Genomic DNA, 27,864 nt, shown 5'->3' on the forward strand with positions numbered 1-27,864 from the left:
CAGTTGCTGCTCTCAGTGTAATTAGCCATGGAGCTAGCCCGACCAATGGCCTTATGAGGTAAATGTAAACAGATTCAAAGCAGAAGAAAATATTTTTTGACAGGATACATAGACATACTCTCTGAGGCCACTTTATATACATTTCAATGCACTGATAGCATAAGTAGCAACTCGGCAAATAGCTTGACAGTAACTCGATGTATTCAGGTGTCTACTGTAGAAGTGGTAAAAACCATTTGCTAAAGTTCAAGCTGAACATCAGAATAAGAAACTACCAGGTGGTAGTTACTAACTTCTCAGCATGTCAATGTTCTTCAGAGGCCTGCTAATGCTAATTAGGTCACATATGCTGCATATATGCAGCATATGTGTGTATGTATGTATGTATGTATGTATGTAAATATCTCATCACCAAGGTTGTGCAGTCTAAACGGACCTAATTTTCTACAGAGTATATCTGAAACCTTGTTGAATCAATAGCAAGAAATGTATGGTAGCTCTGGATTTTAAAAGATCATACAAGCTGCCTCTTGTAATTTCTAACAGACAAAATGCCTATTCAGTTTTAAATTCACAAAAAAAATAATAATAGGACTCAATCATGTCTGCATTAAAAGTCCATCTTTTGGTGAATTCTCTCAGTCTACTAATCCGTCTTTTACTCTTTGTTCTGAGAAACCATACCTGCTAGCTGGAGTGTTGGGGTGTAGTGCTGGATCTGTTTAACCACAAAGAGGAGCGTAATGATGGAGCCACATTTAATCTTGCCCTCTAGCATGTCAGGCGTCGGCATGGGTGGTATGTCCTCAAGAGCCTTTGAAGAAGACTGGTTCGTGGTGGAGATTTGGATCATTACACAAGAAAGAACACTTCATAAGTACTGAAGTGAGTTGGAGAAATGACGGTTAATGATGTTGACAGCAATTCACCTCCACTGAATTACAGAAAGATTTGACTCAACTTGCCTTCTTTAATGAGCCTCACTCTGTAAAGGTAATGGGCCACGAGTAAGACAAGGAGGAAGGAAGGGAGGGGAGACTCTGTGAGGAAGGGGGGGGGGATTTATTTCTTTTTCTCTCCTAAGAGGTCCATTACAATCTGTTTTTATATGACCAGGTAAGATCCCGCTACAACGCCATCACAAAGTAGTGTCTCTAAATCATCTTTTCGCATAATTCGATGGCTGTAGGTCACAATGCAGTAAAGGTAAATCCGTATAAGCAAGTCACCATTTAAATTATACAGGGATTTTTTAAATGTTAGACTGGAAGTCCAAGATCAATCAAGATCCTTTGTTTTTCAGTTTGCCCTCACTAGATTTAATCTAGAGCCAATAAACTCAAATTACAAAAAAACAACAAAAAAAAACATATGTCTATGGATGCTGATCTGTGGTTCATTAGAATTTGTCAAAAAAAGAATAACCTTATAGAAACTTTTGCTGTTTTCCATTTCTGCCAAATAAAAAGGTCAAAATCCTGTCTAATCATTTTATATAAGATCAGTATGACACTTGGATAACCTGCAATTTATTGAGGTGGTACCTTTAATAAAGTTTGAGAGCCACTGATCAAGGTATCATACCGGCTTACTGCTGTTTAATTCTGATAAGAGTGTTTAGCACTTATTACTGGACATTCACAATGATTATAGGTGTAGTTTTGAATGAAATGTAAGTGTTTTTTTCTTAGTCATTTGTAAAATATAACTTGATCAGACAGGTTATATTTTACAAATGAACTAGACTGAACTAAAACTTTATGCAAGTCTTGTACTCCAGCAACAAACAATTACCTAATACATAATGGATTGGCAAATGTGTTTGTTTCTCTTAAGAAAAAAACTGACTTTAAAAAAGAGATACATACTATAACGTTACACCTTTAGTAGCTTGTATATATTCCCATTCATGAGTGGACATAAAGAACCCTCTTTGAAAGAGTGCCTTGTTAGTCTATGCTCATTAACCAGACATTATATTTTCTGGTCATGGTCAGAGAAAAAAAATTGAGTTTAATAATACTAAACTGAAGAAAAGTCCCACTTAGCACAAATTGAATACATAGTACTTTAAACTCAGTAAACACATTTGCACAAACCGTGTCCGTCACTTACATACAATAAAATGTTGCCTAAGCTAAGAAAGTTTTTCTAAAAGTAAAAGATGCTCTCGCAATAAGCATCTATGATTTGCTTATTTTTTCCGATGCGTGTCTTTAATGTTATTCCACTTGGATTAAATTAGCCTATTTGCATACTTCTAGAGCAAGGACAGTGAATCTGGCCTGCAGCTTGTTTGCTATTTCTAATCCTGCATGTTTATGCGCTAGTTTGTGACAAAAACCTTAACTGACAGCGTGACAGTTGATTTGCAGTTCTATTTTTTTCTTCATTTGACTGTCATCCCATCAAAGTAGCATATCTGTCGAAGTCTTTGAGTGTCACACACAGAATGATAAATATGTACATCCAAACCAGGATCCAGTGCCAATTATGCATCGACAGCGATGTCACCAAGAATGTAACATTTAAATTAAAATGATGCCATTTGATTTCAAACTGACTTCTGCGGTGACGTCGCCCATTATATCCGTTCGCTGTGTTAGATGGGACAAAAACAACAATGAAGAAAGGAGGAACTATTCTAAAGGTCAAATCAATAGCTTTCTTGTTTTTCTTTTTCTGTGTGTCTCTTTGGCACACCTCTGTGTCAGTCAGCAAGCCTAATAATAGATTTGTTAGAAGCAGAACATGTTTTAGATTTTTATAGCACCATGCAACGTATTGGTTAAGACCACCCTCTGACTTTAAATGCACTAAATCTGGCTCTCTTGATTAGTTTTGGCAGTATCTTGCTACTGTTTTACTGAGTCCATTTTAATATTACTCTAATTCATATTGACATACCTATTTTGTGAGACTCTGATCAGCCACTGCTCATTTTGAACAATTACAATTTCTATAAATGACAACAAAATGTTTTTTTTGTTTCTACCTTCTAGATAAATTGAAAATGGAACTGTTCTAATTTACTCATTTAAAATACACTCAGCTTTTCTGTTTTTGAATCCTTGAACATATAAGATACAACTTTTTTTATAAGATCCATTTTAGCTAAATCACAGGTTATGTTCAACTTTAAGTTTGCACGAAAAAGCTCCAACTTGCTGTTATGTGTTATCATCCCTTTATTTATTGTATTAGCCCTAAGGAGCTTTTGTCTGAATTAATTAAAATTTAAATGTGAACCCTAAGAATAATTTTGAGTAACAATCTTAAATGTAAATTTGTCTCATGGAAACATTGCAGAAACCATGAATTAGACACGTATTTAATTTAGTAGGTTTTGTGCCTTAGTGAGCCATTCTGAAACGTAAGCTGTTGCTATGGAACAACAGTGTAAAATTGTTCCATTATAATCACCAGCAAGAATATTGGCGCATCTCTACTAGTACAGTATCACTGTATTTGATTGTAGATGGGAGTGCAGCAGGTTCAGAAGCATATGCAGAAAACACAAAGCATGATATGTAAATTGGCAGGAATGCTTGTCTAATTATCACTTTTCTGCTTGCTCTCCATGCTGAGATTATGTAATTATCTTTTTGAAACTCAGTGAAAAGACATGGCTTTGTGTGTCTGTGAGTGTGTGTGGGTGTGTGCGTGCGCGTGCATGCGTGTGTGTGTGTGTGTGTGTGCGTGAGTGCGCATGCACGCGTATGCCATGTCTGAGATGCTGGTGTACCTGACACTCAGCGAGCCACTTAATAATATGCTGGAAAGGCAGCTAATTATATTACAATAATGACTTGATGAAAGCGGTAAGGCAGGCCACTGAATGAGTGATAGCACTTTTTGACTGCTTAAATTGTGTCTTTATCAAAAATTATTCTTATTATCTCCCTGCAAAGGAAGTTCTTTAATTACAGATCTGTTTATATATTAAGACACACGAATGTTTTGGCTCTTTATGCTTGTTATTATGCAAATAGCCACATTTGCTAAATGATATGTTTCACTGCAATGATATTTTCAACAAACTGAATTCCTTATCAGGGTAATTACTCCGTGTTTACAAGCCCCCCAAAGCTAGGATATCCCAATTAAAGACTACACCTGTTCAATTTGTGGGAATCATATTTGTTACAAGTGTCATTACACGTTCCCCTGAAGAGCACGGGTTTGTCAGCGGGGAAGAATCACCACTTAGACCCCTTACTGGGCTCCCAGATTTCATCCCGCTTCTACAAATGTTCCAGGCAGACTGGTGTTGTCTAGTTATGCGATTCGATGCAGAAAGAAGGCAGGAACACAGCTGACACATTCTTCCGCAGGGCCCGGGGAGGGGGTAGATGGGTAATCTGACGGAGGGCAAGCGTGAGCAACAGCAGCAGCATTGACATCAGCCATAGACTGCTTTCGAAACTTTTTAATTAGCACTAATTACCTTTGCAGGAAAATGTTGAGGCTTGAAAGGATTTGTGTCAGCAAGTGGGAGATCAAAGATTGTGGTGTTGTGCATTTTAATCTGAACACTGAGGGGTAATAGGGAGCTGTTTGTATGTTCTAGAGAGGCTTAGAGGAAGAAAATCATCCCAGGTGGTCCCCGAGTAGTCTACCTCTGCTAATGCCGCCGAGCAATCACACCACAGGTCCTGTCACATTACAAAATTTTTCCCTAATATAAAGAAATTAACTTTAGTCTTTAGCTCGGAATTGAATAATGGCCCTCTTTCGCTTTGTCCGTGTTTCTCCCCCGTCCGTGTGCATGCATTCCTCAGCGTCAGTGAGTGCGCACACGCGCCCGAGTGCAAGCGCGCCGCTTCATCAGACTGACAGGCCTTTCATAGAGGTGGTTTTTAATGCATGCCTGGACATCACTGTGGCAGGGTCATCCATCAGACATCAAGACAACATCGATCATTTGCCATGAAGAGAGCGCGGGGTAGTGATTATTTGCTATTAGGTGGATGCTGAGGCATACAAATGGCTGGCAGTTGACAGTTGAACTCACTCTAACGTAATGCGGGTTGGCTCCCTCTCTCAGGGAAATGTTGACAGGCACTGAGCCTGAACACTGTAATGACAGAGTGTACGGGGAGACAAGGCACTGAGGGTTTCTTCCTCACAGATCGCGCATCTATTATTTAACACTTTTTTTCCCCCCCTTAGTTTATTTGCAAATACTTTATATTAGCTTATTTCCCGAGCAGTTTTTATGTACTGTACTCCATATTTGTGTATATTGTTTATCATAAATAAGTCGTAGCTTCATGTGAAGTGTCCCCTATTGCAATATGCTTTGGCTGACTGACCCTGATAGATAACTTTAGGGCTTTATATGCACGCTTAAAGATGCGTGAACCCTTGCTTGTTTGTGCCGCATTGATGTGCTCACTGACTGAGATGCCATCAGCGAATTGATTTTCAGCTCCCGTTCACTGAAAGAGGAGGGTATTTGTCATGTGGATAGACAACTAATCTTTCAATACAAACATTCACAAGACACATGGCTGTACTGCGAGAGGAGTCCTCTTTCGCTAAGGGGAGGGGGAATCTTAGAGAGAGATGATGTATTTTGCCACCATGATGTATATTACAATGTACAGTTGTTGGTGTTCTAAACATGGGAGGCAGGTGCTAATGCTCTGACGCGCAGCAAGATCAGTTTGCATAAACTTTTAAAATAGACGTCTGCCTTTCTGATGCAATCTTTCAGTTTCTTGCGCCTCTCTGTTGGGTCGCTGCTAGAGCTTAGACTTCATCCCAGGACAAACTGGGGTCAAGCAAGGCTTATGAGGTTGGAGCTGACAGGAATGTCTGTCAAGTCCTTATCCCCTGGCTAGGGTTGGTCCAGGGTCATTAATCAGACAGGGATTTGAGGTGCAAAGGGAAGCAGGAGGGCAGGCTGATTTCAGGAACGTTGACCCCGGTACAGTGGCTTTGATTTTTGTGTGCTTGCAGGAAGAGGCGGTGTGTCTGAGTTGATAGGATCAGCCCCTGTCTCATTCACGGCGCTCTTAGCCCCTCTGCCAGCACTAATGACATTGAGAGAGAGAATATTAACCTCACACACTCAGCAGGAATATCCACAGGGGTAGTCTATTACTCAAACACGGCAGAATTTGCACAACAGCTAGTTTTACATTCATATCTGACACTCAACAATGTTGATGTTTTAAATGTACCTTTTATCCGTCACACTGATGCATCTTATTTCAGTATTTCAATTCAAAAATTTAAACTCAAATAATGTACGAATTAATATATTTCAAGTGGTGATTTTGACTATTATGGTTTACAGTTAATACAACTCAGTACAGTAACGTTTAAAGTACAGAGAATGTTAATATTAAAGATGGCAAATGGAAATAAAAAAATATTTCAAAAATGGGCAAAGAAAGCACTGCCTCCAAACAAATTGATGATAAGTTGAGTGGAAGGAAAAAGTGCAGGAGCAAAGGTGTATGAGGCTTTATAACATCATCAGTGACACAGGCTGATTGCCTCCATACAATACGCATTCATTAAAACAAAAAGACCACCCATCCAGTATTGATTTAAAACATTTTCATTAGAACATTTGAATGGTAAAAAAATATATATATTCTAACTAAAAACTCAAATGTTTTTTCTTTCTTTGAGCTTAAGTAGCAATTAGTAGCAGTAAAATTTGAATTGTTCACACTGTTATGAACCTTAGCTATGATTTACACTTTCTAAATTTGAGGTCTTCATCTAATCGTTTTTCAATTATGTTCCAATTTATCAAGGTTCCTCTGTTAAGATGTGATATTTACCTTCTTCATTATAAAGAAGAAGACAGGTTTCTTCGTCTTTGCGCTTGTTTGTGTGCTCTAGAATAGATTTTTTAAATGTTTTTTTTGTACATCAAGCAACGAATCCCTCCGTGAAGTAAAATGTGACGTGCCACCGCCAATTGACAGCTTTGTAGTTAGTAATGCTTTAACATATATCAGAAGCGAGCATAGAGTAATATTCAAAACAGATTAGAGTGAAGCCACATAAAGAAGAGATTTGCTGCCGGCCCCAAATGTACTCTAATGATTTGCATTGCCATTAATAGTAATTTGCAGCTGCCTGGGAGGAGACATGTAATCCCCTTTCCATGTGTAAATTGACATGTATTCATGGAAGACTATGTGTGTCCTGGATGTGTGATCTTTAAATGACTGCCACCTGAGGCCTGGCAGCGTAGAGGGAGGGAGTGCCGCACTGAGCGGAGACTGTCTGCATGTGTGCGCCAAAAAAAAAAGAAGGGTGAAAAACGAAGAAGAGCTGTGGGGGAGATGGAGACAGATAATGACAGTCTAATTCGCCGTCGCCATCAGAGACGCACATATGGAAACAAACGAAGGCCTCAAACTGTAGCTGGAGGGGAGAGTGCTGGAACAGACCCGATCAGAGCTGTGTGGAGGTGGTAGGAGGGATGTTGGAGGGGTTGCAGGGCATCAATTTTCTTTGCAGATAATGTCACTTTTTAGGAGCAATTTCCACTGGTGTTTTGATGCATTATTTTTGGATGTTCCTGCCTCTTTTTCCATGTTTCTTGATGGTTATAGTGATGAACTGCACACCCTGCTAAGCCATGTGAATTAATATCCATAATTCCTCCGCGACTATAACGCCATTGAGTTTCTGATTTCATTTTGTTCCATTCGCATTCAGCACCACTGTAAGCAGAAAAAAAGAAATTGTTGCTGTTTGAACTAAATTTGAAGTAAATGGAGTTCACAGGTAGTAAACATGAAGTAATATTTCATATTTAATTACTTTGGAGCATCATATATACAACACCTTGCAAAAATACTCATGTCGTTCAAACTTTTGTCACAACCCCTAACGAAAATAGGACTTTGGGATTTTGTGATCAAGCAACACAAAGTAGTGAGAGATTGTGCAGTGGCAGGAAGATGATCCATGGAATTTAACAAGGTTTATAAAAAAATATAAAGAATATGGTGTACATTGTTTGGTGTTATTTACTCTGATGCATTTTACTAAAATGCAATGAAATCAATTCCCATCAGAAGACACTCAATAGTTTCTAGAGTTCTCCTTTGTATAATTTCAGTCTCAATATAAATGTAGCTATTCTGTGAAGACCAAACAGTTTCATCAACCACATCAATTTAAGAGAATTTAAGAAAGTGCTTTAGTCAGATGAGTCTGCAACTTAACTTTTTGATCTACACGCAAAGTGCTTTATGATGTAAAAAAAAACTAAGTGTGCACCTCAGCCTGAACACACTGTTCCCGTCTTAAAATGTTGGTGGTGGCATGCTGCCGCGGTGATGCTTTTGTTCTGGCAACTTTTTAGAGTTGATGGGAAGATGGACTGAGCTCAATGCTAAAGGCCTGAGACTATGAAAGATTATCTCCCTTCCAACAAGATACGTCCAGATGTACAACCAGAGCTAGGGTGGGTGGTTTAAATCAAAACCTTATGCATGTGCTATAATGGCCCAGTCAAAGCCCAGACCTAAATCCAACTGCGAGTCCACAGCAAGAATAGAAAATCAATGTTCAGAGGTGTTTTTCTGTTCAGTGTAATTGAGCTTGAGCTATTTTACAAAGGATGGGCAAAATATCCCGTAGAGTCATGCTCCAAATTGTTTGTGGCTCTAAGTTGAACAAGGTAGTTTTAGAGACGCGCGCCACAGTTTTCATATTCTTTAGTGTTCACCTCTTACAAAAAAGTTCAATAAAATTTTTGTTTTGTGCTCTTGCCATAACAAAATATGGAAGAGTTTAAAGCATTGTCTAATGCAGTTCATGGTTTAGATTTTGTATTGACGTTTTTAGTTTAGTGAGTCTCTGGTTTCATTCCTTTCCCTAACTCATCCTTTCACCCTTGTTGTTAAGTTTATTGCTGCCAGTCCACACACAGTTGTCATCTGAGGTCCACTTTCTGTACTCTGTTTATTACAGCACCACATCCTCGCAAATAATCTGAAGTGAACTCTTAAAAGTGTGTAATGCTCATGTGAAGGTTATCATAGCCCTGGAATTGGTCAATTCATCAAACAGTTATCTGTTTCCTTCTGTAAAGGATGTCAGCGCGTCTGTAACTCTGCAGATCCAGCTGGCCTAACTTAAAGTAAGATTCCCGTTTTTTTTATTTTATTTTTTTATTTTTTATTCTGCACTTATGCAACCATCTGAGAGGACATCAGCTGCCGGACTTCAGCTCTGAAGCCTCTCCAGCTTTTCAAAGTCCTTAGTTCTGGATGTGAATTCAAGGACATTTTCGAAGTACTGTGCAGGAGCCCAGATGTGGTTCCACAGTAAAAGAGAATGCATTGTATTAACGCATGATAGGTTGAGCAAAAGCAACTTCACTCAGGCCATAGTTTCAGCAGCAGATGGAAGACTGTGTAACACATGTAAAGTAGCCAAGACTGCTGTTCTTAATTTTTCATGTGTTGCCTGAGGATATCCAAGATGACACTGGTGCACACCACTGGCAGAAGTGACTGACATTCCAGCCAATAACTAGCGAGAGTTTTCTTCCCTCTGTTGTCAGCTGCGGTTTATCAATCACTATGTCTGCATCAGTATTAGTGTATTGATCCGGGAAAGCTGCTCTCTGGGTCAGCGTCTCCTCTCCAATGTCCTTGTCTGGCTTCTCACATCCTCCACTTCCTCTGCTGAGTTTCTGCTCCTGCTAAAAATGTATCTATCTCCTCTTGGGGCTCAGTCGGCAGGATATTTGTAGATAATGGTGGTTTCAGCACATACACCCACCACTTATGAAAGCTCCAAAGCACGTACACCGATATGCAGGCAGCGTTGTGTGATGTATAATGGCGGGCTTACACAGGCTAAGTGGTAGTCAAAGCGTAAAGACAGCCCGTGTGAAGTATTAGCTCTGACAATGAGGCTGATCATAATTATCTTAACAAGTGCAGGATTCATTGCCTCACCTCGTTAAAGCGCCTTTCTGTCTCTGAAAGCTACTGCTGCTCGGTCTCTTGCACGATAGAGGTTTAACATAAAGTCGTTTGATCAAATATGGTGCACATATTTATTTTTCTAAATATGTACCAAATTGCTCCACTCTGATTTGAATTATTACTCGTACAGTATTTGTTTTATTTTTTTTTACAGTGAGCTTAAAAATACAAAGGACAATTGGTGTTTTTGTAGAAATCATGCAGTTATTGCTGCTCTTTTTGAAGAATAGAAATAAACAAAGAGAAGTGTATATTTTATCATTACAAGAACATTTTTTGCTCTTCTTTTTTTCTTGATTCCCAACTTTTACCAAACATCAGTTGCAGGCAGTTATTCTCATTAGTGTTTTTAAAGAAAAAAAAAAAGTTGTTTTTTTTTTTATTAAGGAAAGTGCTTTTACTGCAGTGCTTAAACTTTGTTAGTTCTCCAAGCTGCACATTAAAACAACAAGGCTTATAAAAAGTAATGAAAGCAGCTATGGAAGTCTGCAGAGGGGAGCATAGAGAGCTGGAGAGTATTAGAAGTTCAATCCCAGCTCTGTAGCTAATGCTGGATGGGACCTAGTGGCTCTCCCCTGGCTGTGAATTTAACTGATTAAATCAGCCAGTGCACGCAGTGGTGGTGACATGAAAACAACAATTAATAAGGCTCCCCCCTGTGCCATGCGGCTCCCTTTAACCGAGCAGCTAATAACATAACCCACAGGACTGCAGCCCATCAGATACACACACGCAGGCGCACGCACACACACACGCACGCACACGCACACACACACACACACAGATGGCTATAGTTTGTTTGCAGCCTTTTGTGCACAGAAAATTAAATGTTTATCCAAGGTGGTGGGAGATTTCTCTCAACTACTCATTAATAAATATTATACTTGTAACGTAATAGCAAGTTCTTCCTAATGTGCTGTAGTTGTTTTAGGACTTGATGTTTGTTTCACTGATACCTATATTTACAATTAAGACAAAACTTTTTTTTTTCATAATTTTTCCATCATCCACAAATGGGGGAAAACAGCACAATTAAATATACAAATATATGTAAGAAGTATATTTCTTATTGGTGTGATTCCGAGGTAAGAATGATCTAGTTTGACATGTTTTCTATCTCTTAATAAATGGGAAGTGCCACAAGGTGAAGACACACCCAAACCAAATTCGAATAAAAAAAAAAACAACAACAAAAAAAACTGCCACTTCTCTCAGTTCATCCATCTTGTTGCTGCATTTACCATTCCTGATAAGAGGTTGTCAGCGGGCAGGTTTGCCAGCACACTGGCAGGGTGCTGTCAACTTTCCTTGTCAGTGTGTGTGTGTACGTGTGTGTGTGTTGATGTCTTCTCACTCCGACTCTCCTGCAAGTCAAAAATATAAAGAATACACTAAATGCTGTTGCAGTAATTTTCTGTGTTCATAATTTAAAGTTTTCAACCAATCTCTAAGTAATTTGAATAGTTAGACTACACAGTTCATTGAGGGGGAAATAAAACCTGTCTCAGGAGTTATCCATGTAGGAGTTATTTAATTTTTGGTTGTTTTATGCTGTGCTGAAAATGTGTTTCAATCACGTAGAGTTAGAAATTACTTCACACCCCAGAGTCGTCAAGATTCATGTTGTGAGTAAAAAAAACAGTGGAATTTCCAAAGTGTTTGTTGTGGTAACTACTTTCATTAATTTGATGTAGTAATAACCTATTTTTTTGGCACTGCCTGTGCCACTGATTAAAAGACATGCACACTGTCAGTCATGCTAGAACATATGCATGTGCAGTAGTCATATTGGATACCACGAAATTCCAACATCCCACTGCCCATGTTCTCTCAGCCCAAAAAACAAAACAAAAAAACAAATTCATATCAGTTTGGTTGTTTAAAACAAAATGTAGCTGATGATATATGATATGTAGCCTCCGACACAGACGCAGATCCAGGGAAGAGCACTGTGTCATGCTGCTTTTTTAGTCTTTGTATCCTGAATATTTCCTGCCGGAATGTGACATTGTTCACTGGAATGTTTTCTCATGACACTTGATGTCATCCTTCTTTTATTTTACTGTGTGCATATATATATATATATATATATATATATATATATATATATATATATATATATATATAATAAGCTTAAAATATTTAATTTACTAAAATGCCTATTGATTAAGAACACCTGATTGAATTTAAACCAGTTCTCATTTGAACTGCGAACTGTAAGAGGTTTCGAGAAGTTCAGTGTCTGCAGTGTGTCGGATTTAAATGTCAGTGAAGTCTCCCAGGACGCTTTAACATGGCACTCTGACAGTGAAGGATTAGACAGCACACACATCGCCTTTTGTGTGGCTTCTATGACTTGAACTTTGCAGGGCCCTAACATAACTTTTAACACCACCTTCTGTCAATTTTATGCCTGTGTTAATTTGTATATGTGTGAGAGAGGTGGAGAGGAAAGAAGCTGGGATGACCCCTCACCTCTGTGCAATGTGTCATAAAAATGAACGGAAGGGCCAAATGTTTCCTCCTTTTAAAGGAAAAAAAAGCTTTGATGTTGTAATCTGAACACTAAACCCCCCTATCATGACGCAGTGGCAGGAAAAAAAAAAAAAGTTTCCCCTTCTACTGCATCTGTGATTGTGAGTGTATCCCAGTTCCTCTGTGAAAATGATGGATGACAAGTTAAATTTGTGTCTGGGGAGTGAAGGTGAACTGTGACAGAGTGATTTGTCTTGGGAATGGAGGGTTAGGGTCAGGCGAAACTGGGCGCCTCAAGGCACAAGACATTGACAAATTCATCCTGCCCGCTGCATTTCTGAAGCCTTTTGTTTTGAATCCTGGCTACTCACAAGTGACCCCCATCCCTCATGCTGCCAGCCACTGAAGGATGCCTCGCCATGCCAGGGGAGCTCAGCACCACAAATTCTTGTCATTCACTTCACTGACAGGCTCAGGCCCACACTCTCCTGCCGTATGAAAGGAGAGAGGCTGAAATATTTATTTCTACACAATAACCGTGGAGCAGATTTGGAGCCATAACCACTTTACTGTTTCCTTATCATTACAGGTCGCTGGCAGGCCTCAAAATGTTTACTGAGCTGGAAGAGTTGGTCGTCGACAACAATCTGCTTGGAAATGACCTCCAGTTGCCCAGGTTACCCAAGCTCCACACCCTGACACTCAATAAGAACCAAATATCCTTTTGAGAAAAATCAACTTGGGCCATAATTTGTATTGCATTTCCAGACATAAATTACAGCAAACTGTTTGTTTTTCCCTCTTTCATAAGCGAGTACAATTCCCTATTGTCTGAAAGTGTCTCTTTGTAATGATGTGGCTTTGCAGGAAGCACTCTGTGTAGAAGAACTTGGCTGTCACACAGCTACACACATGACTAGTTTTTGAACTACAGGGACCTCTAGTGGAATCAGATTCAACAGTTACAATAACACACACTTTTATTTTCAGAGTAGAAATAAAATGACATCCTTTATTTATGTTTTGCCTTTATATATATATATATATATATATATATATATATATATATATATATATATATATATATATATATATATATATATACAGAGCTTGAAAAGAAACAAAAACATTTCCAAAATCCACCCTTGAATTAACAGCTCCATGTTTTTAATTGATTTCCAGATACTCACATTTTACTTCATTGCCTAGCGTATTTTCTAGCCGCCAGACGTTGCAAACACATTAAAGCCACAGCTCTGTGGCGTCGCTGTAAATTTAGGCATAGATGTAAAACATATTGCAAAGCTGCTTATGATCAGTCGGAGAAGTGCGAACTTCCTCTCTGAGCCTCAGAGCAGGTTCGGCAATATGTTCTGTTTTCCTTTGGTTATGCAGATCCTGCTGGGTAACGATGTTCCCTCTCTCACACACGCACACACACGCACACTTCCAGAGTCAACATTAAAACTGGGACTCCTTGAACTGTGCATCTGGGACTGTGTGCTCAGTTCGGTTGTGAAGTGGTCGGCACATGCTAATAGGCCAATTATGTACATCCTGTCGTGGCACGGTGCCATTTTAAAGCTAGAGCGCCGCATTAGTGCAGTTGTATTTTGACACTTTGGGGCTCAATTTTCCAAGTGAATGTATTAGTGATGAATGTGCCTGCTTAGGGGCTGTTTGTTTTTTTTTCCATGTTTCGCAAAACTTTTCCACAGTGCAGCTCCGAGAAGCATGGACTATTTGAACCACAGGGCATCCATCATTTTGTCACCGTTGTGCACCCGGCCACCTAGGAAATGAAAGAGATTTGAGAGAAAGAGTCAGAGCAGGAGCCAAATTGTGTCAGTGCTGTATGCCAAAGCCTGCACCTTAAATTGCACCTCTGTCTGCCCACTCTCACAAAGCCACTGACTAGCCTCTTTGAGCACCTCAATAAATTTGACAGTGACGTGTTTTAGTGCAGACAGGCCTGGGACGGGTTGTGTGCGTAGTGAATGCTAATGTAATTAACAGCGCTAGGTCCTTGACATCTGCCCTTTGACACCTGACTGATATCGAGGCCCTGCTGGAACACTTAGCGGATGTGACCCCATCGCTCGAGTACCTAAGCCTGCTGGGAAACGAGGCCTGCCCCAACCAGCTGGTGAGCCTGGATAAGGATGACGACGACTACCAGAGATACAGGTCTGTTGCTTCACGGGGAAACTTTTATGAATAGGATTTAATCTGTAGTTATTCATACTGATGGTAGGTTTAGATTTAAGATCATTTTCATTGAACTGAAAAGTTTATTTTTGATAGAAAATGGGACACCCATCTTTTAAACATATGAAAGGAGTACTAGTTATATATATATATATATATATATATATATATATATATATATATATATATATATATATATATAAATTTTGTCCTCATTCCTATATTGATTAAAACAAAAAAGACAACATTAATTTATGTGTTATTTTAAACAGTTTCAAGTTTGCACAGTGCTTCAGTTCAGCCTTTAAACTGAGTAGGCACGAGGTTGGAAAAGTCAAAGTGAAATTGTATTTTTATTGAATGATATAAGAATGCTGGGGTGTTGGTAGAACGAAGGAAGAAAACGAGGAGTTAACCGGTATGACATTGAGCCGGTGCCAGTGACTGAAAGAACCAGGGGGGAACCTATGTATTATATAAGGGACTGATTACCATTACAAAAAACAAGTGGGACCAAATAACTAGATGTGCACCAGGTGAAGGGGAGCAGGGATTATTATTCTGAGGCAAAATAAAAAGTCTAACAAAAAATACCTATTGTACTATGGCTCAGTGGAAACATGGCCTATAAGATTTATCTTAATTTAAATTTATTTCAGGAAAGATATCAGTTTAACTTTTTAACACAACCTCAATTCAAAATTCCAAAATTATTCTCTTAGTATTACGAAGGCAAGTTTTCCACCACAACTAATAAGAGACTGTGTTTTTGTAAATTGCAATAAATTTCAAGATGTTAGTTTTTGACCACCAGCATTTGCATTTCATAACCAGACTGTGGACTCGGCTTCATCACTCTAAAAGCTTTGTCAACTGGCCTCGGTACACTCCAGTTTGCAAAATGGATTTCATGTGTGACTAGTCATCGCCACAAATGAGTGTTTACTACCCTGCCTTACCAGAGCAGATGATGCATTAAACATCAAGCCAAGCCCCGAGTCAGGCAATATGACCACCATTTGTCAGGGTCTTTTACATGAAATGTGATAAAAGGCGAAAAGCATACTCTCTTTTGTCTGTTTTAGCCCTAAGTGCTTGTTTCTGACTCTGTGTTTCCTATTAATCATTTACCACCCATGCCTTTCTTGAATAATCTTTTCTTCTCTCTTTTTGTCTTTATACCCCTCTCGCTCTCCGCCCGCCTCCCTCTCTCCCCCCCCACCCCTCTTCAAACTCCCTTCCCTACCCTTTTTCTCCTTCTACTCGCATGCTTAACTTACTGGTGAGGAAGGCTGTTCTGTTTTGACTGACAACGTCTACGGTCCTGTAATGTAATATTCATAGTGTGTCACATAGTAAAACATCAATTTGAGCGTGATGCAGATTTTATGTCTGACAAGGTTAGGCTGTATGCAGGTCGTGACAGCACTGGCCTTGGGCAATAAATACCCGGCCCAGTGCCTGAGGAGTTCTCGCTCTCTCAAGTGAAATATCCTGGTGTGCTGCATCGGTGACCCAATTAGTGCAGTGACACAGAAATATAGCATTCATTCCCTGAACACTGTAGTGAGCATGGAGGTTAAATGTTGTCCTCTTCTTTGGTGACTTTTAATATCCACACTGTCCCTTGGTTTTTAGTACCAGAATATGAAGGTGAAACAATTTGAATTCTTGGGGGCCGATTTATGATTTTGCCAGTTCCAGTTGATTCAGGTTTCTTATTTACAACTATATTAAACAGCATTGAAAATACATTTCGTTCCTTTTGTTTATACACCTTATTTTAGCTATTGGCATGGCTAGCATTACAAAAGTCCCACTCATATTTAAAATATTTCTCTCAAAAATCATGTCTTTGATTTGAGAGCTAGATTCCTCATTTTCGCTCGGGTTTCTTTCCCTTTCCCTACTCAAAACTGTCATAATTCCCGCTGCAATGCCTCTTGCACAAATCGTTTCTCTTTTCTCTGAAGTAAACTCTATAAGCCAAACTGGTACATTCCCAAAAAGCAAGTGATTGAGCAGTCACATTATTGCTTCAATAAAGGGAAAATAAGATCTGTGATTGAGAAAACAGACCTGAGAGTGTAGGTTTCGTGTCACCAGATGAAGTTAAGGTACAAGGCACAGGAGTCAAACAGAAGCAAAAATATGCAGGGGATATTGGTAAGGAAGGTAGAGTGTGGCGGACAGGTTTTTGTATAAGAACAGGAATTAAACTTCCTGTTCTTATACAATAAATGTATCCTGCTAAAATTTGAATAAAAAAAATTCTTCAAGCAATCAATGTGTGTATCCTTTAACTCTGATCCAGGCCTGTTTCATGAGTGACGGCATGTACTAAAAACTTTAAATCTCTCCTTTTAAGCAACTTGTGGCATTTTTTCTGTGTCATTATTTCATTTTTAAACGTTGTGTGATATTAAAAAATGGCTATCTGCAAGCCCTTTCCAGTCAGTATCCACTTCCACATTGAAATGCTGTGGTTAATGAGACCTGTTCACGCAATTTTGGTGTGTTCAGATCAGGCAAAAAGTAATATTTTCATAGGTTTAGCCAATCTAGATAAAAAGAACAACACTATCTGACCAGCTGTTTCTCAGTGTAGCTACTAAACTAACACCATTTTCCATCCTTCCCATGTTGTGGATTCAAAAATCTCTCCATTATGTTGAGCAAGCATGTGAATGATCAGTACACTGACAATTTTAGGCACATGGGAAAGTGACAACAGATGTTAATCCAACTTGTTTTCCCTTTGAGTCCATGATGTACATAAATAAACAAAATTTCTCTGACATTCACCCCGTTACCCTGTGGAGAGTTATCAGTTTGAACAATCTGCTGTTGTGGCACATGAAAGCGGAGTTTGAGGCGTCTCAACCACCAACTGTGCTTTGTACTCATTTTTATGAAATGCTTTAAGTGCTGCTGAGTAATGATTACCCAAAGTGTCTTTTAACTGAATTTAAAAATATATATATTACCATTATTTGCAGTTCTTCACATTAGGCATCAAGTCCTCCAGTTGAGATAATTGATCAAACACATTTTAAGTAACTTCAACATCAGTTGTGTGTATTTATTAAACACTGAGTGAGTCAGCAATCTAACATGTGCTCTGTTTGAATTAATAAAGCCACAGTTATATATATATATATTATGTTTTGTTTTTTTTTACTTTAAACTAGGCATTTGATATTTTGGACTGCTAAATAAACGACATCTAGTCATTTACTAGTCAAGCAGCACCACCACAGCCCTACCCACCCTCCATGCTTCCCCGTGTGTCTCCTTTGCTTTCTTATCCTCCCTCAGTGGTTGGGGTTGAATCATTAATATCACCACTGGCTGACAGAGCCTTGTCATGTGTTCTGACCCTATGATGGCAGGTTACCTATGGAGAATAACCTCCCTGTGTGTATCCCAAGGGCATCTTCACCTTTGATCATGGAAATGCCCAGAACAAAGTCCTTTTGCATGCAGAGGGACACAGGTTGGGATGGAGGCCTCCTGGATTTGAGTGTTAGCGTTATTATCAGAAGAAATAAAGATTCTTCTTTCTTGTTAAGGGGTTTGAAGAAGGTTATTTTAACCTGTCATCAGAGTTAGACTGCAAAGGATTCCCTAGTGTGTTTTCTAGATAGGAAGTATTGTAATTTTCTTTTTTACGTCTATGAAATATTTCTTTTCTTCCTTAATTTGCATGTCGATGTTGAATGTTCCCAGTCTGATTCCTGCATCCTTCCTCATTATCCTCAGGTGTTGAAAAGTTGACACAGGCTTTGCCATCTCCCTTCATCGCCATTGCCATCATCAATTTGTCACAACCCCTCACACACACAGGTCTTGTCTCGATCCATATTCCCCGTCCTTTCTCACCCTCCACTTTAGGTGGTGGATGTGTGTCCTCTCTGGCTACCAGCTCAGCCCTGACATACTGGTTCCTCTAACCCTGCCTGCCAGTGAAAGGATCTGTTGTCATCTGTGTATTCCAGCCATTATCTTTTGACGTTTCTCTCCCTCCCAATGAAAGACGGAGTGTGTCTGAAAGCTTAGAGAGGTATCCATGATGCAGCAAGAATGACAGCTCTTGCACAGGTTGTATCTCCTTGTGTGCCATTGATCTGGTATATTCTTATCAGCTTTGAAGGTTATTGCATTCATGGATAGACCACCACTTAATCTGCATCTCTATTAAGCCTGCTTCTTTTCAGGTTTTCCTTAATATTAGAATATAATATTAGAATTTATGTTGCGATTGTATGTTGTAGTGACTCCTACAACGTTGAAAATAATTTAGACCCCTTGAACTTCTACACATTTTTAACACAGTTTTGAAGGGCTTAACAAAAGTTTGCATATAGTTGCAAGGCTTTTCCTGTATGTCTTTTCTGGATTCATACATTGGTCATTCCTATACATTTGCATGCTTTGATCTAAACTATTTCATCGTAGAATTTTTTTAGTGCCTTTAATCTGCTGAAAGGTGAGTCTCCCACCCAATTTAAAGTCTCTGAGCATTTAACATATTTTCCTATTTTAAACTATGCCAGTTTTCTAATGAATTCTGACTTGCTTCTCTTGTCTTGCTGAACACATACAACTGCACCAGGGTTGCATGAAATTTTTTTTTCATCATTATATTGGACATTATATTGGTGCAATATTCAGTTTTCAAAAGACTGTTTAGAATGCAATAACTATTGACTGATATAGTCCAGATGTTGTCATCTTGCACTTTTTGTGCTGATTTAACCAGTGGGACAAAGTCACATGGCAGCAGATGTTCATACCAAAAACAAATAACATTGCTTACAATACTAAGGGTCACAGTGATGGAAGCACAGATGAGAAAGATAAGAAAGAACAAAGCACAAATACATCGCTACTGACGTCATCATCAGAATATTTATGTGTACTATCACCACTACAAGATTTTCTAATATTGTTGAGCCCTGACCAAAATCACCTCTTTCATAGGTTTCTGCTGCATGCTCTACATTACCTTTGTGTGTGTGTGTGTGTGTGTGTGTGTGTGTGTGCGTGTGTGTGTGTGTGTGTGTGTGTGTGTGTGTGTGTGTGTGTGTGTGTGTGTGTGTGAAAGTAGTTTAATAAAGCTGTTTTTTTTTGTTGTCTTACAGGTTCTTTGTACTTTACAAATTGCCCCAGCTGAAGTTTCTGGACTCCAGGAAAGTAACAAAAAAAGAACTGATGGAGGCACAGGCGAGAGGGGCGTTCATGAAAGTGGTGAAGCCAAAGTTGGAAGCAGTAAGTTATTCTGGTCTTCATTTCTTTAAATTTTTTTAGTAGTAGCATTGAATTAATTGTGCTCACCTTTTTATTGTATTGCGGTATCCTTTCTTCCTTCCTGTTTCGGCTTGATTGTCAGTTTCCATTTGCCAAGATCCTGCTGTTTTGACTCTTTGAACATTATATTTCTTATCTAAAGGTAAAGTTGTATTTTGTCTTTCCTAGACTTTCCTAAAATAATGGCCTAAGTCATTTTTTGACAAAAAAAAAAAAAAATTGCCACTAATTTGCCAAAAAAATAATTTAGGCCCAAAAAAAAAACTGACATAGACCTTTGTTTTCGGAAGGTGACAGTATGTGAGTTTCGCTTGTGCTCTTCTATAAATGTGTGTGAGAGTGCATGTGGCCACAGCCTGACCTGATTCTGTATGCATGAACCCAGATCAAAGGCGACGGGCGGCTGTCCGGTCACACTTGTGTTGCCTAGTGTGACGTGTCTGCCGATTGAAGTGACAGCTCATGTACACTCTCTGCACAATCGCTTAATTATCTCAAACCCCATACATTTGTTGGTCGCTCTCTTGTTTTGAGAACCAAAGACTAATTAGACTTCAAGATGTTCATTTGTATTTCTACTCTACCCTTTGTAACAACCTACTTAAAGGCACATCCACCCAGATTGGATTGAATGTAATTGTAAAGTCATTAAATATTTACAATTTAGTCTTAGGGTCTCTGAGGCTCTCTCTCACACACGCACACACATATGCATACACACGCACACACACGCACACACACACAGAGAGAGAGAGAGTTAGAGTACAGCCAAAAGCTTCTTGTGACAAATAAGAAGCATGTGAGTCGATGTTGGTTTTAAAAAAAACATGAGGAAAACAATATATTCATTGTTTTAGATAATAAGCTACGATAGTGTACTCTTTGAGTGTCACTCCGTGCTATGCTTTGTTTTTGATCCTCCATGCGAGTGGCAAGCGGGAAAGCAAAACATTGAAATAATTTAACCTCAGACTGCCGTGTTTGGTAGATGGAGAAAAGCAGAGTGAAAACACTGATCACTCACTTTATATGAAAAGAATAGAAAGGACCTCTACAATGCTGTTTGGCAGGGTAAAGTCACTTTTAAGATTGTATTTACATAGCTTGTCAGTAAAAAAGAAATGCTTGGCTTTGTCGCCGCAGCTGTAGATGAAAGGAGAGATAATCACAGATTCTAGCTGACATGATGTGTTTTTGTGTCTTGGTGCCTTTGAACCAGCTGTGTGTGATTATTTATTCCTTATGTAAAGTAAAAGTTTACAGCTTTCATATAAAAGAGGGTCTACTTATCATTGTGCTGTAATTTGTGCACTGGAGCATATTCCTGATCTTCTTTTTCCTAATTCCTCATTAGTAAAAGTCGGGCTACACAAACTGGAAACCGTTTTTGGATTCATTCCAGTTTGGGATTCTGGGATCTCCCTATATCGTTTCCTCAGCTTTATGTTTCAGCTATACCAGAGTCAACGAGGCTCGCAAACGTCCCGGATTCAACTCTCTATATCATCTGAGTTCTATATAAGATGACCGATGTTGCAGGCCACCAATTAGAGAAGCTTTTACAGCACAAACAGGGAAGATGATGGCATAATTAGATACTCATGTTTCCTTTTATGTCAGCTACGGCAAGACACTGCTAACAGTACAGTCTCTGTCATTAGCTTTATTACAAAGAATGGTAATTAGCTGTCTCTTTGCTGCATGCATTCAAATTTAAGTCTCAATTAGGCCAAGTATCAAAGAAGAAAATATTAAGAACAATGAAGATTATTTATTAAAAAACTTCACAATAGACAAAGCCTAAAAGTTAGTTTTTTTTCTTTTGATTTTCTGTTTTATTTTGTTCTGGCTCCTTTTCATAATTCGTCTTGCTGCAAGCAGCACAAATACAGTAAATCTAAAACAGAGATACAGCAGCAACTCTAGGAGTGTTCGTGATCAATGCCAACTCCTGACAGCAGAAATTAACAAAAAAGGCCCCTTCTATCACATCATTCTCATTGGCTGATGTATGTTTTGGAAAAGAGATTGTGGCTAACTTCCAGGACCTCTCTTGAGTCATATCGAAGTTAAATGTGACCACAGTTTAAACTCTCTCTCCCTTATTTTTTTCTTAATCATACCATTGTGGCATGGCAGTGAGCGATGCCACATGGCTCTGATAAAACAGTTATGGTCTTTAGCACAATCGGAACAGCATAGCTTTTCATGCATTCACAATGTTTTCCATGTCGGCTAAATCAAAACCAGACAGCCAAAAACCAGTTTCCAGGAAAAATGAAACCAGCGCAAAAGCTTGTTTGTGAGAAATGCAGAATTAGCACCAAAAAATTAAGAGGCCTGTAAGATATATGCCTTAGAGTCACATAGGATGGTAATGAAACCTCTCAAGACATAACAATGCTTTTGAGAAAATTAAGAAGCTCAGTTTTTTTTTTTTTTTCGCTAATGGAGAAAAGGTTTCGTAGACCACATGCTGTGTTTTAAATAACCTTTAATACAATCTGTGTAATTCAGTTTATTTATAAATCACTTCACATGTTATCTCAAAGCATTGAAGATGAACAGCTCCAATTGATTTAAATACATATATAATCGAGTCAGTAAAAATAATTTCACAAAGACATTTCATTTCGGTCGTCGATGTAATAGCATGCAGGCAAATTAAATTTATTGTGAAAATTACTGATGTCTTCACACAAGCTAAATGTCTCTCATCTTCTCTGTGAGAATGAAAATCTTAAATTCAATCCAGAGTTTACCAGGAAACAAACTTACTATTTTTTTTAATACATGTGTAATGCATACATTTTAGTAATGAGAGTCTTTAAAAAAGGTCATGAAAACTCTTATGTTCCTTAGACCTTGCAAGAAACCATTGAACTTTTAATTTCACCAGGTGGGGTTACTGAATCTTGCTCTAAATGTTTAGTTTAAATCCTGTAATTTAGGGTTTCTGGTATTTATCAGAGATCATCCAGTTGAGATTGTAAAATGTTCACAAATAACATTTGTTTTTTAAGACTCCTTATTTGTCATGAGGACACTGTTTTGACTGATGTGTAAGCACTTTGAGGGTGGCAGTTAAGGGGTTAAAACTACACTAATGTATACTATGATGCTATGGAATGCATTTGGAGAGATACTTGGATAAATAGTGTGATTTTTGTAGCTAAACTCTCTCTGTGTGCTACAATTGATTGGAAATCTGAGAGGAACATTTAGTTTATTACGCTGCATTTAAAGTTGTGTAATGAAGTGGCTCAAAACTGTAAAAACCAACCCAACTCTTTCAAAGAACCAGTTGAGAACCGGCTATTGAACCAGCTTTCGTTAAGAACTGGGAGTACTTTATTAGAAAAATGATGCCGAAACTAATTTGAATGTGATTATGGCTTCTCCAATGGTTTTTCAACTGGATGTTGATGGCAACTGCAGTCAACACCCAGTAACTATGATTGGCATAGTTATTAAAAAAACTATTTCAATCATTAATATTGTAAAATCCCTATTTTCACATTTTCTAAACTTCTTTACAAACATGAATGTCAGAGCATAGAAAAGACATCACGTTATTAATAAAATCTAAATGACTTTACTTTCTTTAAGAAGGTGTTCTGTTCCTTTATGCTTTAAACAGCATTAAAATAATTAATTTTGCCGTAGTATGTCTTTTGTGATTTAGCTTTAAAAAAAGGGAATTTTTTTTTTTTTTATTTCCCATTTGTTATGCTGCATTTCTCTGCATAAATTGCTAAGCAGTATGACCAAAACAAAGACAAAATGACAAGACAAAGGCAGGGAAATATATAAATACCTGAAGTAAACAGAATAACAGCAGTGACGATTGAAGTCTTTTCCAGAAACCGCAACACTAAACAGAGTCAGACGGGAAAAGCCTAGAGCTGTATTTTGGGAATTTGGGCGTGTTGGAATGTTATAATGTGATAATTCTCTTTGAGGACTTGGAGGTCATGGAATGAGATGGCGTTAAACCACGTAGAGCTATTTAGACCGTGCTGGTCTGCTTTTGGAAAACACATGTGGTACTTTTGGCTCCCTCACTCCTTCCTTTTTGCCATGCAGCCCACATTATGCTGTCAAATCTTTGGGTTAAACTGGCCATGTCTATCAAAACACTGTGACGGCACGTTCTGTTTTCACATCCTAAGCACTGATAAAAGAGACGTTCATATAAAACGTAACTAGCAGAAAAAAAAAAAAAAAAAACATTTACTCTATTAAACAGAATGTTTCACAGTGAATTAAGTAACTCCTGGGTCCTTCTCCCTAACATTAAGGACTTCTTGGTGGCTACGTCAGCAGGTACAAATGTTCCCAGAAGTCACTTAGATTTTGCTTGGATGAGGTATTTGGTTTGATTTTCAAGCATGAAGATCTCTCTTTTTCTGCCTGTAATGTAAAACAGACGGCATTGCAGGAAGCCTTGGCCAGCTCCTGGGTCCCATGAGTATCTGCACACAGGGTAAACGGTTCTTCAAGGGAATTGACAGTGACAGGTCCAGGAAAGTCTTCAAGTGGATCTTTTCAGTTCAGTTTTTTCCTCTACAGACACTAACCTGTTTTACTCCACAGCACACAGTGGTTCATTTAAAGTTTTCACTGTAGGAAAGCCATTCAAATCAACGATCAACTGTGACTAGTTTCAGGGCCGTGACTGTGCATTATGTTATTTGTAATTGTGTGTTTTTTTGTTTTTTTTCCTTTTCTTTTCTTGTTTTTCTTTTGTCTTTTTCAAAACAAACCTGACAGAAGAGAAGGCCTTTTGCCCGGTTATTTTTCCTTCCTGAAATGCACCCAGTGAAGTATGTTGCCACGTTCATCTCTGGTCTTGAGAGTTATGGGTTCCCCGAAGCTCTCAAACATAACAAACAGCATGCAATATAGCTCTTTGTGAATGTGCCTTCAGTGGGTTCACTGAATCATTTTACTGAACAAATGTTTCCTCAGAGGAAACTCAAAGAATATGGTTGTCACCAGGGGAAGGGAAAATAACCAAACAAATTGCTGAGGAAGAAAGTTTATTACCCCTCCCACTCTCTGCTAGGTTTTAGATTTGTAAGAGCTATTACAGTGCCTTACAAAGGTATACATACTCCTCGAACTCCTTTGGATTTCGTCACATTATAACCTGAACTTTGTCTGGGTCATTCTACAGAAACAATGATTTGATCCAAGCCATTTCATTGGTGCTAGCTGTATGTTTAGAATTGTTGTTCTGCTGGAAGGTCAAGCACCACCAGAGTCTCAAGTTTTTTGAAACCTGTAACAGTTTTTTGTCCAGGATTGTGCTTCGTTTAGCTTCCATCTATTAAATGACAAACTCTGGTGAGCTTCTCTATTCCTGCTGAAGAAAAGCATCCCCACATACTTACACTGACACCACTATGTTTCACCATGGTCCATGCAGTGTTATTTTCCTGCCACACATAAATTTCATATGGGCCAAAAACAGATTTTGTTCTCATCTGATCAGAGGACTATTATTCCAAGTCTTTTCTGAGTACCTAACATAACTTTTCCAATTTCCAAGTTTCTCCTCCTTAATGTTTAGATTTCTAGAGTGTACAAGTTAAAGCTAATTTTTACTTTGTTTTTGTCCACTATATAAAGCTTCAAGAAAATACATTTTTGTGATGGAGGGTGGGAAAGGGTTGATCATTTTAAATTCCCAGAGGCGTGAATAATTTTAGATTTGTTTTCATTCAAGCAAGAAGTTTGTTTCAGATATGAAATGAGACACAAATCTCTCAAATAATAATGAGACATTAAAATGTATCAGTTCTAAAATAACATATAATTGTCATTAAAATGTTTCTAGAAATAGCATACAAACATGTTAAATGGTGTTAAATAGAAAAGCCTACATTGGCTTCTATGTAGACATTATATTGGCCAACTTATGTGATGATTTGTTTTTGTTGATGAGCTCCACATCATTGAGGTTGAGGACAGCCTTGAGCTGGAACATCTTAAAACATTAATATTACTTCAAGTCAGAAATCACTTGTCAGTAAGATTAAAAAGATTGTTTTTACCCTAAATCTGCCAGAGGTAAAAAAAAATAATTTGGACTTAATTGTAATGAGGTCAATTGTGGAAAGGGTCAGGGGTTTCAAATTGTTCTGCATGACACTGTATCCATTCCAGTCTTCAGTGTCTAATTCCTATGTGTGGACAAATACACGGACTTGGGAGTGTTTGATCTGGTTCCTTATCACACAAAATCTCCTGTTTGTTAATTGCAACACTTGCAATGCTTTTGCTGTGTGCGTTTTAGTGACAACATATCCCAAAATGTCAAAACAGCTGTTCATAATTGTTTGAACGTGTTTACTTTATGCAGGACTGTTCCTGCGAGACATTTCCAAGGAGACACAAGTACATTCACTTAGCTCTGCGTATTTGTCTCTCAGTGTCTGAGTGAGCTGGATATGCCTCCTTGTGAATATTTCCATGCAACTAATTTCATGCTTTTAAACTTCTTTGTCTGGAGTTTGGATAAGCACTTTGAGCTCTGTTCAGAGTAGTTCATTCTCAGAGTTCATGCAAAGGTTATAAGCTGGGAAAACAACAGCAATTAAAGGGAGTGACTCACACTGTCCACATAAATCATCCTCGCTGTACACACCATAGACACTCTGTAAAACTTTAAAGCACAATTAATTGTAAGTAACAGTGCCAATATTGATTTATCGCCTCCTTCAGAGCTTTGACGCTTGGAGTGCATGACCTGAGTGTTGTGTTACTCTTTTGAGCAAAAATACTATGCGCTTTTCATGTTTTTGTATACAATATATTAAAAACAAACACGTGAATGCTTTTATGAGACACTGCATGCCCTGCTTGCATAGATAGATTTTACTTCCCTCCTTCTGGCATCTGGCACAAAGAATGACAGCCTCTTCTTTGTGCCAGATAGACAAGTTGTTGTTTGCTTGTCTATTGTGTTTAGCTGTGCAGTTTAAGGCCTATCAAAATGCAGGCCAGTGCCTCAGTGGACGCCCCTCCCTTGTCCGTTTTGGCATGATATTTCTATAAACCATGATAAATCATGTCATGAGTCACTCGACTGTATTCTAATTCTATACGATGCAAGTCACCGTAAAGTGTTATGACTGATAATACCTGCAATTGGCAAAGTCTTTAAAACAATCTCTCTTGGAAAACCCTTGATCTGCAGTAATTTCTGAATTTTAGAAGTTCCCTTTAAACAGATCTGTTTACATGTTAGCCAGTATGTTTCATGATCTGCTGGACTTAAGTTTGATTGTTCCTGTGGTTTTGAGTACCATGTGAGAAATTCTGCTTACATAACTAGCTTAAATTGAAATATTTAAGGAATTAAAATCAAACCATCATTTAGTGTGAAAGAACTATCTATTTAGCTAACAAAAGCATAAACTCAGTGCCCCCCTCATTGAGGAACACTTCGCTAGTGCTTGGTTGGATCCCATTTTGACTCCAGAACTTTTTTTATTTTTTATTTTTTTGTAGCATAGATTAAACAAACTTTTTTCTGATAATTCAAACATTTTTTTTTTTTACCAACTTCTGCTAACTGAATATTTTCTTCCTTTTCTTACCATTCTCTAAAAGCCAGAGAGATGATTGTGTGGAAAAATCCCAGTAGCTCAACATTTTCTAAAAGACTTCAAAAAGCATGTTGAATGGAAGTCTAGATTGCAACACAAATTGTACAAAACAAATCTGGCAACCAACAACTTAAAACTACTGAACACAACCCGATTCAAAGTAAAAGTGATTTAATTTTCTTAAGTTCAAGGTTTCAGACAAGACTTAGCAAACAGAAAGGAAGCAATAAACAGCAGGGTCTCCAAGGCCAAAACAAAAATATTCCCATTTGACTGCA

The 27,864-nt window shown here is 38.3% G+C and overlaps 1 protein-coding gene across 1 annotated transcript in view; it reads left to right on the top strand.

Annotated features, from left to right (window-relative positions):
- lrmda (leucine rich melanocyte differentiation associated) overlaps positions 1-27,864 on the top strand; it is a 229,755-nt gene that overhangs the window by 137,058 nt on the left and 64,833 nt on the right. The window contains exons 3-5 of the mRNA XM_081616124.1: positions 13,042-13,168; positions 14,500-14,639; positions 19,805-19,931. Of these exons, the coding sequence (XP_081472250.1) occupies positions 13,042-13,168; positions 14,500-14,639; positions 19,805-19,931 (394 nt within the window). The remainder of the gene's footprint in view (positions 1-13,041; positions 13,169-14,499; positions 14,640-19,804; positions 19,932-27,864) is intronic.

This window comes from Poecilia reticulata, chromosome 15 (assembly GCF_904066995.2).
Source record: "Poecilia reticulata chromosome 15, P_reticulata-male-v2, whole genome shotgun sequence".
NCBI lineage: Eukaryota > Metazoa > Chordata > Actinopteri > Cyprinodontiformes > Poeciliidae > Poecilia > Poecilia reticulata.